Source organism: Talpa europaea (genome assembly GCF_964194135.1).
Source record: "Talpa europaea genome assembly, chromosome: 6".
NCBI classification, from domain to species: Eukaryota; Metazoa; Chordata; class Mammalia; order Eulipotyphla; family Talpidae; genus Talpa; species Talpa europaea.
The window spans coordinates 131,606,399-131,621,974 of NC_140072.1; the positions used below are offsets into that span (position 1 = coordinate 131,606,399).

Below are 15,576 nucleotides of genomic sequence, written 5' to 3' on the forward strand. Positions count from 1 at the left end.
ACTTTTATTTTTAGTTTAGAAGCTGTGAGTAAAGACAGATTGGACTAGTATCAAAGGAAGAACTCTGCATCCCTTTCTCTGTTATATCTGGAAATCTGTTCTACATAAATACCTATGCTATGTAGGAAAGTTAACCAAACTTCATTTTAAATTATACCAACACCGGGAAACAGTTCTTGAGGGGGAATAGGAGGGATTACAGTCAAAATAAGGGGGGTGGGAATTGAATGGGGGCTATAACCAAGATGAAAATGCATACATTGTGCAGAAATGAAAAATGATGTAAAAATATATATAATTAAATTAAATTAAATTAAATTAAATTAAATTAAAAGAAAACAGTTCTTAAAACCTATACACTAAAATCTGGTGGAGATGCTCCGCAAAACCAGCACAGCCCAGGCAAGCATGGGCACAGCTACAATTTCTTCAAACACAATGTGAAAGAAATTGAACCAGTACGTAAGTCAAGGAAGGTACAACTTCACCTGAAGTCATAAGGTGCAGGGCGTTTCTAATAAGGCTATGTGCCAGTTCTCAGGGTATAGGGAGGTGGGACACGGATGTTAGGGCAGGTGCAGAGGGAGAGGTCACCTGGTGGGACCAGGCCCGGTGTGGAGAAACAGGGGGCGTGGCCCGGGCCTAGGGGCGTGGCCTGTATGAGGGGCGTGTCCTGGTCGAGGGGCGTGATCCGGTCGAGGGGCGTGGCCTGGATGGGGGGCGTGACCGGGCTGAGGGCCGTGGCTGGGCCGAGGGGCGTGGCCGGGCCGAGGGGCGTGACCTGGACGAGGGGCGTGGCCGGGCCGAGGGGCGTGGCCGGGCCGAGGGGCGTGGCCAAGAGCGCTGCGGGTGGCGCGCGAGTCGGCAAGATGGCGCCGTGCGTGCTGCGCAGTGTGGCGTGTGGAGCGGCGGCGGTGCTGCCCAGGCTGTGAGTGCAGGTCCCCAGCCCCTCGTCGTCCCGCCCGGGCTCGCCCGGGGTCGGCTCGCCCCCGCGGTCCGGCGCCGTCTCCCCGACCCCCAGCGGGCGCCCTGGCGGCCGGGGGCACCGCGCGACCTCGGCCAAGGTCGCGCACCCGGGGGGTCGCCCCTCGCCGGTGCGTCTCTGCGCGGGGACCCTGGCGGGGGCCGGCGAAATGGGCACAAGCCCGCGATCTGTCAGTCCCCGAAACAGAACTGGCCGCCCCCACAGGCGGGAACCGCGGGCGCGCGTGGAGGTCCCGGGGTGCGCCTGTGGGGGCGCCTCTCCACCCAGGCTCCCGCGCCTTTGCTCGGCACCGCCGTCCCCGAAGTGTTGGTCCCCGGACCCCGTTCCAAGCCGAAAAGTTGAGGGCCTTGGAAAGCTTCTGCTCACACTTACTAATTTTTACGGAATTAAAACACAATTTTTAATGTTTTTTTCACTTAAAAATAATGAGCCCATTGTATTTGAACACAAAAGACATTAAAAAAAAAGATTTTATGCATACAAGAGCTGGGGTACAGGCCAGAGAAGCAGGGGCCGGGTGAGAGGATTCACCAGAGACAGAGCGAGGAGTAGAACAGGCAGATCTACTGAAATGCACTGCTGAGGGGAGCAGCGGGCCAGACAGGAGAGGTCTGCAGTGCCATGTGGGTGGCTCCCTGGTGGGTTGGGGATGAAACTCGTGCTGCAGAGGCTGTGGATAGCTTCATAATGCGGTGCTCAACCCCTTGTGCCACCAGGGAGGCCCCCACAAACGACATCTTTAATGAGAAATAACTCTCACACCCCCCTAAATAGAAGAATGGCATGGTTTTATACTTGTGAAAATCTTTGAATAAAGGACAACTGGAGTCTCATACCAGCTATTGGCAAAGGCAACACAAATAACTGCGGCCTACACATGCAGATACTAGTTGGAAAAGGCAGGACCTCATACACTCCGAGAGGGTCTCAGGACCCCCAGGTGTCCCCGGACCACACTTTGAGAACGCTGGTTTAGCTAGCACTAGCTCACTTGCCAGCTGCCTTGGCATATGTATGTCTCCTTTGATTCCCTGACCACCAGAGGGAAAAGTGAGGTGACTTGTTTGTGAAAAGGAACTGAGGCTCAGATTGACTAGTAACTCTCAAAGGCCTGTGGCCAATAGTGGCAGTTTGGTTTGAAATTCAAGTCCAAATTCCTCCTTCCTGACAAATCAATACCCCCTGCAGCCCCCACCTGTTGGTGTGCTTCCCATTTCCTAAATGACGTAGCTGGTACAGGGCTCTGGGCTCAGGAGATCACCCCTGGAAATCCAGAAGATTCCTTTTCTGGGCTGTGACGGGTCCAGCCTCTGTGTGGCCTGCAGGTTGAGTGGCCACATGCAGTCGCCAGCTTCTAAGTACTCAAAACGCTCTTCACCTCCCCGAGCACAAAGACTTTTGCAACAAGCCACACACTGCATACCCTGCCAGGGCCATGGCAGCGGGTTTTCATGCTTCACGGACTCAGCTCTTCACGAGCTCTGCTCCCGACGCTTTCAGAACACAGCCATGGGAGAAGGACTAGAGCCAAATGTCAGCTTAGAAATCTGCTTGGAGATGCCTTAATCTCAACCCAAGTTGGGTTGCACATCAGCCTCAAGCCAGCGGGCCTGCTGCTAGGGGCATTTTCCTTGCATTTTTCACCATTACTGATAGGCAAGGGCCATTTCTGACCCCTCTTCCCAGCTGTTCCTGTTACAGTGCTGCCCACTGCTTTCCTGAGGTCTGGTCTCCCGCCCTGCTGCTCTCTGTGGCCGCTGCTCTGTTTCTGTAAATACCCTGCTTTCAAGTTGGGGAGCATAACTCCCCACTCCTGTGTGTGCTAGGGCTATCTTTTAGGTTCTGTCAGAAGACAGCAAAGAAATATAGGTTGAATAGTAAGCCCTGTGTATGTGCACACATCTATAAATCTTTGTGTAGGCATCTGTATATAAGCTAAACATGAGTTCATCCTGATATCTGCAACTTTAGTCCTTCACCACATGGATCATTCTAGATGCCTCCCTTATTTGTAAATTTTCACTCAAACCGTGAGAAGCCTAGCTCCCACCATCTGCCATCCCTGTACTTAATTGTTCAGTTTCAGCATCCATAGAGAGCATGAACTATCAGACCAAGCTCCACAGAGAGAACATGATCAGCCAGAGCACAGCGCTGTTGCGTTCTTTCCCCTTCGGTCCCGCAGGCGCCGCTCATTCCCAGAGTTACGTAGCTTACTGTCTTTGTCGCTCAACCCCTTCAGTGAGGCTGTTTCCTGATTTGTAATACAGTTAGATTCTCTTGTCACACTATGTATTTTTTTCCCCTGAAATCCTTCAACCTCGCAAATTATTTTTGTTTTATTTATTTATTTATATTATTTTTGTTTTAAAGTGCATATATTAGGGTTCACTCTTTTTGCGATGAAGTTCTGTGGCTTTTGACAAATGCGTCATGTCATGTATCTATCATAACAGTATCACATGAACAGTTTTTCTTCTAAAACCCTTTATGCTTCACCTATTCATCCTTCCCTCTTCTTCCCAAACTCCTGGCCAGCACTGATCATTTTATTGTCTATAAATGCCTTTTCCAGAGTGTCATATAATTCGAATCATATATGTGCCTTTTTATATTATGTTCTTTCATTCAGCAATTTGTGTTAAGGTTCCTCTGCGTTTTTTATGGTCTCATAACTGATTTCCTTTTATGCTGAATAATATTCCACTGTACTGATAAACTGTAGTTTATTCATTTCTCTATTGAAGGACATTTGATTGCTTGTAGTTTTGTTGTTGTTGATTATGAGTAAAACTGCTGTAAACATTCATATGTTGGTATGTAGGGACATACGTTTTCAATCAATTGGATAAATACCTAGGAGTATAGTTGCTGGGTTATATGGTAAGATTATGTTTAGCTCTGTAAGAAACCAGCAAACCATCTTCCAAAGTGGCTGTACCTTTTGCATTCTCACCATCAATGAATGAGCATTTCTGTTGTTCCACATCCTTGTCAGCTTTCAGTAGTGTCAGTTTTTTAAAATTTTTAGTCATTCTATTAGTGTGTAGTGGTATCGTTTTAATATGTTAATATTTTTAACTTGAAATTCTCTCATGCCAGCTGATATGCTTATTTGACATGTGTATATCTTTTTTTGTAAGATGTGTATTCAAATCTTCTGCCTCTAAATTGGGCTGTTTGGTTTTTTATTGTTGCATTTTTAAGTATTGTTTGCATATTTTTTAAAGATTTTTAAAAATTTATTTATGCATACAAGAAACTGGGGTGTAGGCCAGAGGTGCAGAGGGTGAGAGGACAGAGTGGGGAGCAGAACAGGTGGATCCACTGAAATCCACTGCTGAGGGGAGCAGTGGGGAGACAGGAGAGGTCTGCTGTGCCATGTGGGTAGCTCCCTGGCTGGGGATTGAACTTGTGCTGCAGTGGCTGCAGAGAGCTTCATAGTGCTGTGTCTTAACTCCTTTCGCCACCAGAGAGGCCCCCTTTCTACTCTTTTGGTGAAAGCACTTTATAATAAATTTTCCTCTTACTCTTATTTTAGCTTCCGCTGTCATTTATGAGATTTCTAATACCTATAATTTCATTTCACATCTTGAAACTCTCTTTTCTTTTTTTTTAAGTGTTTTTTTTTAAGATTTATTTATGCATACAAGAACTGGGGTACAGGCCAGAGGTGTGGGGGTGAGAGGACTCACCAGAGACAGATTGGGGAACAGAACAGGCAGACTGACCGAAGTACACTGCTGAGGGGAGCAGTGGGGAGTCAGGAGAGGTCTGCTGAGCCATGTGGGTTGCTCCCTGGTTGGCTGGGGATCGAACTCGTGCTGCAGAGGCTGCGGATTGCTTCATAGGTTATGTCTAACCTCTTGCGCCACCAGGGAGGCCCTTGACATTCTCTTTTCTGAAGTAATTAGTAGTGACCCTCTGAAAGGGAAAGCAGAGGGGCGGGAAGGGTTGGATGGGGAGCTGTCTCTTGCCCTGTGGTGCCCAGTGCCTGGTGTGGGGGAACCAGGCAAAGACAGCTTAAGAGGCTAAGCAAGAAGGGACGGTGTGTGAGAAGCGACAGGGCTGCGGTGAGTGGCCTGAAGGGTTGCCTGTCGCAGGTCCTAGCAGACCTTTTTATAGTGCTGGCCTCCTTTTGGAAACCTTCTGAGATGCTGCTGCAGTCTCTGCTGTCCCTCTGTACCCCGGGGCCTATTAAGGGAAGAGGGAGAGAAGGGACCCAAAGGGGGGAGCAGGGGAGGCATCAGGGAGAGAATGTAGGACAGAGAAGAATGGAAGCAGCGAGAGAAACGGGAGAAACCTTTAGAAAACTGTAGAAAGAGAGTGCTTAAAGGGAGAGGCAAGTATAAAAAGGACTGAGACATTTAAAAATGATCATTTCCAAAAGAACTCGTTTAGAATAAGAATGAAGGTGTGTGCTTGTCCCTTGATCTGGGGTTAAAATGTCGGTGTGAAGTGTTAGGGACTTAAAAATGTTGTGACATCATTAGAGGTGGACTCTAATTGCCCAAACCCATGGTGAGATGCTGAAAGTGGGTGCAATGAACAAAAGTGGGGTTTTGGGATGTGAGGCAGCAAGTAACTGAGTCATCCAGGGACCAACCATCTCAGTTTGCCCAGCATGTCCCGGTTTTCACAGCAAAAGTCCCCCATTCCAGGAAGCCCCTGTGGTCCTTGCAAAGCAGGACCGTTATTCACCCTGAGCCTGGGAAATGCAGGGCTGGACGATGTAGAAGTGGGGTCGAGTTTAGGGCTTAGAGAGGAAAAGAAAGTGCAGACGGAATACACAGCCCAGAAAGAAAGGACCTGATCGCAGAAGGCAAGAGGAGACTGGGGAGACAGATGACAGAAGATGGTGGACCCGGGGTTCAAGAATTGGAGCTAGAACCTTCTCTATGGCTGTCTCAAAGATCAGGCTATGCTTTTCAGGATGCCTTAATAAAGGTTTCTGTTAGAAGCAGGCTGAAGAGCAGAGAAAGGAGGGTGGGTGTCTACTTCGGGATCTGCTCTAGCTCAGGGGCCTGTTTCCTGCTGACTGGAACCGTTGCTGTGCGCAGACTAGGAGGAAGGACATCAGGCAGCCCTCAGGGTGTGTCTGGGCAGGAGACCATGGAGTCAGGAGGAAAGGCTCGGACCTACAGGTGAACGCCTCCCCCTCCATCCCTCTTCCCTGTAGATCCAGAGAAGAGTTGAGTTTCATCTCGTTCTTTTCTCGAATACCTGTGGCCACTGAAGAGTCTGACCTCATAAGGAACTCTTCCAAGTGTCCCTGTTCTGCAAGTGTTGGAGTAGCGTAAGCACGTCATGCTTCCAGAAACACTCCTCAGTGGTGTGTTGCTAGTCACAGGGAATCTGAGGATGGAGATTCTCCAGAGAGATTAGCAGCGCAGAAGGTGAGCGTGTATGTTGGTGGTGGGTGGCCCGAGGACGGCGTCAGACGTGGCGGGTGAGGTCCTCTCCGCTGCCGCTTTGCTGAGGTGGTTATTTCCCCAGCGATGGCTTTGCAGAAGCCCAGGTCTGATGGACATGTGTGGGTGTAGCGTCCAAGGCTCCTTTCAGATTAGACTACGTAGGACGCTTGATCGCCCTGGGGCAATAGGCCTACATGCCCAGGTGTGACCGGGAATGACTGGGGGGGCCTTGCCTAGTGTGTTTTGCACCCCAAGGACTGATCAGTGGAACACCTTGTTAATAAGGTGGGAGCCATGGATGAGGGCTGGGAGTATATCAGCAGACTCACCCTCCCAAGAGCCCCAAATCCAGTATTCACTTTGATCCACCCTTTTCTCTGTCAATGAAAAGAGCAGGATCTTGCTCTTGAACAGCATGCTGTGTCCTACAGCCCGCTCCACACTCCTGTTTCTTTGCTTTATCAGTGCGGTATTGCTGACACAACACATGTGATTTCTGGAAACCGCCTCTGGCCAGTTTCTTTACTAGGTGATGCATCAAGTGCTCTGTGGGACCTGCCATCTCGGGGTCTCCTGCGGGGCTCCCTGTAGGTGGGTCTGCAGGTGGGGTGGCTACAATTTTAGGGAGCCAGGGAGGAGAATGCTGGGCTCGCTGGGGAAGGGTTATCGGCAGATCTGATGACTATTCTTGAGACTGGAAGAGCTGTTAATTGTAAGAACAGTGTGCTCTCCTGGCCCTGGCGGCAGCAGGAGCTCTGTTCTGGTGCCACACATGCTGCTCTGTCCCTCTGTGCTCTGCGCATACTCCTGACAGGTTCTGTTCTGAATTTTATTAGGCAATAAAGACAATATGAAGGGATTTGTGTTTTCATACAGCTTACTTGGATATGAATTTAAATTCATTGTAATTCAAACAGGTTTAATTTATTTCATGCCGTTATTGATACTTGAATGTTTTATAGCTTATCAACTAAATAACTCACTGGAGTGATGTAGGTAATAAATGGGCCCCAGAGTTGCATTCTCTCTCCCACACCCCTCCTGCCTTCCCTCCCTCCCTCCTTATAGGAGTTCCTTCCCAACTACACGCCAGGTTAAGATCGTTTTTTACTTAGTTGCTTTGATTTGATGTTTCACTTTTAGGATGGTGATCTGATCACAGAGCAGCAAGATCCACTGTTCCATGACCCTCTTGGGTATATATGTAGGTGTTGGGCCACAATTATTCATTTAGTCCATTACCATGTTTTCTTTGTTGGGAAATGTGGAGATAAATATCTGTGTACCCAGATCTCTGTGGGTACCCTTAAGTTCTTGCAGGTAAATTTCTGGATGTGAGCTCACTGGGATCATGAGTATAGAGACTTTTAAATTCTTTAGGTGCTTGTTGTCAAATCACCCTCCAGAAAGGGTGTGCAGCACCCTGGGTGCCTGTGGAGCTGTCTGCCCTTTTACCTCAGCCTTACAGGCCATGCAAGGAAACGTCAGCACAGACTGTCTCGGTGACCACACAGCTGGCAGCACCAGACTGAGAAGGAACCCCATCCCCTGGTGGGCAGCTCCAGCGACTCTTCTTTCCTCTTTGACCTTGGCCATCTCACAGGTCCAGCCTAGAGGGCTTTCTACCAGTGGCCATGAAGTTTTACCTCTCCAGCTGGTCCTCGTCAGAACTACGCCCTAGGTCACGTCTCCCTCTTGCTTAGGCTTTTGAGAGAAAATTGACAAGATGCCTGATCTCATAGGAGAAGAGTCAGAATCCATCTCCATGAGCAAGTAAAGATTCTGCTGGAACAGCAGTGAGGCCTGGGCCGGCCTGGTTTCCAGGCTCTGGGTTCTGACAGTAAGGCAGAGTGATTGCTCTGTGGGCATCGGCAGGACATGCTTCAAGGATCAACATCAGATCCCAATATTGAAAATTTTAAAGGTAACACTTTCTACTTTATTGTTCTGCTCGCCACCCCCAGTGAAATGAGGGTCACAATTTAATGGAAGACTATTCATTGTTTAATGGAAGTTCTACATTATTAAAAAAAAGTGGTATATTTTGAAAATGCACCCCTCCATTGACCTCTAGCAACCTTTAAAAGTTTGCACAGCCCTCTCCAGGGGTCTGCACGCCTGTGCCACGCCGCACCCCTGGACTGTTGGTGCTGGCTTATCTGAAAGCTCTTGCACTTGACTTGTTTTCTTGCCGTTTCTCCCAGTATTCTTGGTGAGAAGGATAATATGCCCACTTTATTTTTAGGTCAAATGCAAAAGTTTAGGAAATTCAAAAGAAAGAAATTCCATGCCAGATGCTGCTCTCCTAGGGAGGCACTGGAGGGCGCTCTAGCAATGGGAGATGCGAACTGTCCCTGCACACTTGCTCTTCAGAGAAGATGGGGAGTGGGCTTTCCTGTCTTTTTAAGACAAATAAAAGACACATAGATAATAGGAAAATATTTCTATACTCACCTCTAAATGGTCCCTTGAGAAATTGGTAGGGAACTTAAGAAGGAACGCTGTGCCCCAGGCCTCCTCCTTCCTGCCACACAGGCCTCACTGGCAGAGAGTGTCCCAGCCTGGGGCACTCTGCCCTTCAGAGTCCGCTCAGATGTCACCCGTGGGAGAGCCACCCTGCACCGTGCAGCACCCGCCCCCGACTAGCCCCTGCCCTCTGTCCCCTCACTCTGCCTCGTGATTTTCACACCTGACTGATTGTGCATTTGTCCGTCTGGTGTCTGTGTGCACCATCCACCCCCACCCCCCTCCCCCGCCTCCCTGTCTTCTTGAGAGCAGGGACTTGGTCTCTTCGTCCCATCACTGCTGTCCTGACTCTAAAACAGTGACTGGCGCCTAGTAAGCATCCAGCACAAACCTGCTGAAAGAAAAAAGAACAGATTTAGTTGGGAAATGACATTTTTAAGATAGTATTTCTGGAAATAATGTCTTTCTTGTTGTGGTAAAATACAAGTAAATTTGCTGTTTGAGCCACCTGTAGTGGCCAGGCCAGCGGCGGCCAGCACACCCGCGCTGCTGTGCCGCCCCAAGCGCCAGCACCTCCAGGCCTGTCGTCAGCTCAGACTGAAACTCTGTCCCCATCAAACACTCACTGCCCAGCGGCACCACCTCACGCCCTGTCCCCACTCTCTTACTTTGCCTCTACGCATTTGACTGTTCCGTAAGCTCATTTAAGTGAAATCATGCAGTATTTGTCTTTTGTGGCCAGCTAATGTATTTGACATCATGATGTCCCCAGGCTTTATCCACATGGAAGCGCCTATCAGAAATTTCTTTTTAAGGCTGAGCAACGTCTCATCGTGTGTCTGTACCACATGGTGCTTATCCGGTCACCCGTCTGTGTGCGTTGGGGTTGTTTCCGCCCTTTGGTATTGTTGGTGCGTGTTCCATGCAGAGCATGGGAGTGTGGTGTGAAAGTATTGAGCCTGGAGAGCCTTTCTTAGAAACGATAATGTCTTTAAATTATACCAGTGACTCACGGGTCACCCTTGGGTGATTTTTACCTTCAGGAAAATACTTTTATGTCAGCTAACAGTAGAAGCGTATTCAAGTTCCTAAAAATCAGGCTTGGTTTAATATCCCCGTGGATGCTATTCAGGTTTTTCTTACAAATATAAAAAAAAAAAAATCACAAAACCAAATTACTGGCCCCTCGCTGTAAGCAGGAGGGTCCTGGGCAGGTGCTCTGGGGGTCTAGGCGGTGTGGCCTCCAGCTCTCCCTTGACCTCGTTCAAGGACTTCAAGGCCCTGGTCCAGACTGAGCCTCCTTCTCACAGTTAAAACAAGGACGTCGGACTCCATGCCTCCTGCCGTCGACGTTCCGTAATCTAGAAAGGAATGTGACCTAAAGGAAGAAGACTTTGGAGAATTCAGAAATATGAAATATATGGTTTTGTAAGCTTTGAGCTATTTTGGTCCGTTTCAGCTCAATTTGAGCAGAGGTTGAAGAGAATGAAAGCTCTGCCTCCCCCGCGTTTACGGGGACAGTCTGCACTCACTTGATCTCCACTCCTACCATCTTGGGAGACGTTTTTGTTCCGCGTTGTTCAGCCTCGTCCTTCAGATCCTCAGAACAGGCGGTGTCGTCGTGGCTTTGCTGTCTGCAGCGGGAGCAGCCACCAGGTGCCGTGCTCAGACCCTGTTCCCGAGGCCGCTGCTGCTGCTGCTGCTCGGCGGCTGTGATTTTGAAGTGAGTCAGGCGCCAGCCATGCAGACCGGGAAGGCAGGAGTGAGGAGAGGCGAAGGCCCTGCACTCAGCCTGTTTCCCAGGGTAGACTCAGAAAAGCCGAGACTGGCTTCTGCCTACGCCCTGTCCCCTGCTGGCATTCTCCTGCCCTCCTCGGGCCCTCCTGCAGACCTGCAAGTGTCCCTCCTGTCCCCATACCCAGCAGACCCCCTGGGGTGCCCGGGGAGCCTGAGGAAGCCGGCACCTACTCATGTCGCCTGTGGGGTCCCTCCCAGATTTCGTGGGCTTTAACGAGCACCTTCCCGAGTGCCCCCTGCAGGAGTTGGCCAGTAAAGAGTTTCCTCTGCCAGGGAAGCACACTGCACCCAGGAGAGGCTGAGGCGCCACCTCCCACCCCAGCCCCTAGGCCAGGTCCAGGCTGGGAGTTCAGGTCATTGGTGTCCCCCTGTGTTATATGCCAGGTGACCTGGGGACAGGCCTGAGGTGAAGCTCCTGATCGCCTGCAACTGTGCAGCAAGTCGGGGCCCTCGGTGTGGCGTGCCCCCCCTCAGGCCTCATCCCTCTGGTTGCTCCCATTCTTCTCCTGCCCCTCCTGCTCCTCCTTCAGGGCCACTTCTTCCTAGAAACCCCAGGGGGTCTTCCTAGAAACCGTTTGTCCTTCTTGCTGAAGCCCCGGTCCCTCGATCAGCTCTTCTACCTCCTTCACCTTGGTCCAGGTTGATGGCTTCCTCTCCCTTTCCCACCTGCTGCTCTGGTGCCAGGTCTGTTATTTCCCCTTCTCAGCTCTTCCCACCGTGTTTGTTTCTAGGGCTGCTGCGGCAGGCCACTCCATGCTTAGAGGCCCGCCTTGCACAAAGCTATTACCCTACGCGGTAGGGGTCTCTGGAGGCGCCCTCCACTCTCCCAGCCCCCAGAGGCCGCCCACATTCTCTGCTCATGGTCGCAGCCTCCTTGTTCGGCGCCAACAGCAGTGGGTTGAATGCTTCTCCCTGGTTCTCTCTCTTCTGCCTCCCTCTCCACTTGGCAGAAAGCTTGTGGTTACGCTGAGCACAGGGGACATGCCAGCTCTCCCTGCACCGCCAACGACTTGGCACTGTGATCCCACTGAGGTCTTCCCAGGTGCTGGACGAGGGCGTCGCTGCTCTGCTTACCACCCCTACTCCCAGAGCGTGGCGGAGCTGGCTGGGGCTGCCCGCTCGCCCAGGTCACCTGCGTGAACATCAAGACGTCTGTTCTGTAGCAGCTCGGTGCTCTGTCTCCAGCCTCATCTCTGGGGCCTGGCCCTCTCTCTTGTCATTACTTTCGCCCTCCCAGTGGTTGTCTGCCCTCCGGACACCTCTGTAAGTAAAGGTCTTTGACATCTCCTTGCACACTTTCAAGCTGTTTTTTTTTTTTTAATTGAGGTGAAATTCAATTAACATGAAATTCGCCATTTTGAAGCACACAGTCGGGGCATTGAGTGCATTTGTAGCCCCTATCTAGTTCAGAAAGTTTTCGTCGCACGTAAGGAAAAGCCTGTGCCCATTGCAGTCACTCCCACCCCCAGGTCCCCCAGCCCCGGCAGCCGCAGTCTGCTGTCTCGCTGCTTCTGCCTGTTACGGATATTTCATATGAATGGACTCACCCACTGTGTGGCCTTTGGGGCTGACTTCTTTCACTTAGCCCAATGTTTTCAAGGTTCGTCCACACAGTAGCATGTATCACAATTCACCGCTTTTTATGACTGAGTAATATTCCACTGCAGTTATGGACTGTTTTGTTTGTCCATTCCACAGCTGGTGGACATTGTTCCCCTTCCACAGTCCACGGGTCGTTCCCACCTTTTGGTGATCATGAGTGCTGCTGTTATGTGCATTGTCCAGATGTTTGCACACCTGTCTTGACCTCTCACCTCTCATCTTCCTCCACCCACATCACCCACACCGCCAGCATCGTGAGAGAAGACCCCAGTCTCCTCTTGTTTCCTCAAGTGAGGAAGGCAAAGGCCTGGGCTTTGAGGCCACAGGGGTTCAGACATGACCCTGAGGTCACACAGACCTGAGCCGGAGCGCTGGCCCTGCCACTCACTGGCCTCTAGATCCTTGTCTGTCCAGGGCCCAGGATAGTTACTGCATCAGGTGGTCAGAATTAAATGAGATGCTGCATCGAATGCTGAGCACACACCTGGCTCATGAGAACCCCAGTGACCTCTGGACATACAAAACAAGGCAGTAAAACCACCTCTGGGGGGGATGCCAGCTACATTGCTCCCCCTAACCCCCCACTGTGTTTCCCTCCTCAGAGCGTCCTGTTCTTCATCACATGGGGTAACCCGGTGACACGACTGCTGTGTGTGGTTGCCCTCACCAGATGGAAACCCCACGCACACCCCTTTGTGCCTGACACATAGTAGGCACTCACTAAAAAATTCTCGAATGCGAAGAGTCATCATATGGCCACAGTAAACAGGATTCATTCCTAATTATCCACTTGACATGAGAGGGTGGAAAGGCAAACTTCTCGTGTAAGAGTGTGGGTGTGTGTATGTTTTCCTAGATTATAGATTTGTCTAAACATTCCTGCTAATTTAAGATGTCAAATCTGAAGGTTCTCGCTTGGCTTGGGTTTTTGAACACAGTCCAGGGCTTTTTTCAGATTCCACAATAATCTCATTTTTTCCCCCAAAAGTTTTTGAAAGCGTAAGGGGGGCGTCTTCTGTACGGTATTTTTTCTACATTATTAGTTTGCACCAGTGAGTTGTGGGTCACAGGGGGGCTGTACTCCAGCTCTGAGGAGTCACCAGGGGAACCTGGTCAGCCACCTTTGAGGTCGAAAGCTGGTCCCAGCCCAGTTCACTCCAGGTGCAATCTGCTTATTCCAGAATTTCTCGTCTGGGGAGCACACGTCTTTCCCTCGACTCAGTGTCCTGAAGGTGTGTTTAAAAATGTTGTGGTGTTGACCCAAAAGGTAAAAGTCAAGTATTGGCTGATTTCACATATATGGGGAGCACAGGGTAACAGCCGAAGAGCCGACACAGCAAAGTGGACTTGGATGACGGAACCGAGCTTACTGGAGGCGAAGAGGTGGGGGTGGGAGCAAGGGCCAAGGGGCGATAAGGGGAGGGGGGTGTAGGGGCAGGAAGGACACAAGGCAGGTTTTCTGATCCAGCAGACCGGGCAAAGGAGGAGTCAGAGGCCTGGAGCCCTCAGTGGCTTTTGCAGGCCCCTATTGGGATTACCAGGTACGCGGCAGGCTGGCCGGCCTCCCGGACCCCAGCAAATCCTCACTGTATCTGGGCTCTCCGGTGTTCTCTCACGTTCTCTCTGCTCTTCTCATGGCTCTGCTTCTCTCTCTGCTTCTCCTCGTCCGTTTGTCCCCATGACGCCGCCCTTAAAAGTCCAGTCTCAGCCCAGGTGAATCCCATCTCCATGTGCCCACACCCCACTGCAGGTGCCGCCATCAGGCATGCATTCAGGACCGCAGGGTTCTGGCATCTAACCTGATGGCGGGAGGGCAGAAAAGCCTGATACTTTTTACCTTACCCTACAGGGGGGTATATATATTTTGAACTACTTAAAAATAAGTCACTGACTTTCAGTTCAGGAATCTTAGCAGGATCCAAGCAATCTCCACTTTCACTCTGAAAATCTCCGTTCTGTGTTTGTTCACGCCTGACTCTCTCCTTCCCCAGAAACCCTAGACTTTACTAGAATGAGGGTGGCCGGACGCTGCACGTTGGTTGTGGGCCTCTCATGGCCATCACTGGTGTGCGCACCGTTGGAGAAGACCCCTCTCCCCTTGGCATTCAGTCCTGACCCTGCAGTGACTCGGGACAGAGATCTGCTGATGGGCTGAGGCCGCCAGCCAGACGCTCCTTGAGAGCAGAGCCCCCCCCCTTCTGCTGCCTGTCCGCCTGGAGGGCTGCTGACTAGCCAGCTCCTGAACCAGCTGGCGGCCACTCTTCTGCTGTGGGCACCTCCAAGCACCAGCAGCTCGCTGGTGACCAGCACTGGCCAGCTGGTTCAGCTGGTTTCAGGAGATCACGTGCTCCATGAGGATGCCGGCCTCAGCCAGAGAAGCGTCTTTTAAAGATGGACGCCTTGACGCAGGTGCGTCTCATCAGTGAGTGCGCTGTGCTGAGGAATTCACCACGTTACCGTTCCGGGATCATCGTGAAGAAGGGGTAGGAAACTTCTCTTCTTTGTCTTCACAGCCGCCTGCCCTAACTGCTTAGTGTGCCTTTTCTCTTTCAAGCATTTGTACATTTGGTTTTTATTTTAAAAGGACAAAACTTTTCTTGCTGGACTCACCGTTGATTTCACGATGCAGGCAGGTGGGGAAATAGAACATAGAACAGTGTTGTCCAGGCTTCGAGAAGGCTGGTGGTGTGCTTTCAAGCAAGACGCGCCTGTCATGCACTTCTTTTTGTTGTTCATTTGCTTGCACCGCCTTCTGAGCAGAAGGAGCTCATGTACCCGCTCAGTCTCAGTCGGGCAGCTGCTGGGAGGAGGGGAGAAGACTGTCTGGAGGCGCTTCTGTGTGGCCCGTCCAGCATAAGGTGCGGACTCTGCTGTCTGAGCTGTGCCCTCAAGGGGCCGGCCGGGGCAGAGGCCTTGAGAGGAGTGACTTGTTCTTGGAGAAGCCACCCGGTGCCGTGGCCCGTCCGAGGCGGCCAGCAGCACTGACTAGGGCCTGCCGTGGGAAGTGGCAGAACGGAGGTGGGCTGGCTTTCGGAGGACCTGGACTGTTCCCAGGGAAGCCGGCCACTGAGCAGCGCTGCAAGGGTGACAGGAGAGTGAGGGGCATTCCTGGCCGGGCCTCTGCAGCCCAGAGGTGCACAGTGCAGAGTGGGCAGTGCTTCGTGGCAGAGGTCCCTGCGGGAAGCTGAGGGGGTCGTGGAGGGCTGCTAAGGCCAGCCGGGGCTTCCCATGCACATCCTGGTGGCAGCGGGAGGCAGCAGAGATGGTTAATCTGCTCCAGCCTCCGTCTCGCGCGTTCTGCACTCTGCTCGG

At 51.3% G+C, this 15,576-nt stretch overlaps 1 protein-coding gene across 1 annotated transcript in view; it reads left to right on the forward strand.

The window, feature by feature from the left end:
- Nucleotides 1-869: 869 nt before the first annotated feature.
- The window catches only part of CLYBL (citramalyl-CoA lyase), a gene marked incomplete at both ends in the record, with an annotated part of 189,735 nt that continues 175,028 nt past the window's right edge, over nt 870-15,576 (forward strand). Inside the window, one exon of the mRNA XM_084235796.1 lies at nt 870-928. Coding sequence (XP_084091922.1) covers nt 870-928 — 59 coding nt within the window. The remainder of the gene's footprint in view (nt 929-15,576) is intronic.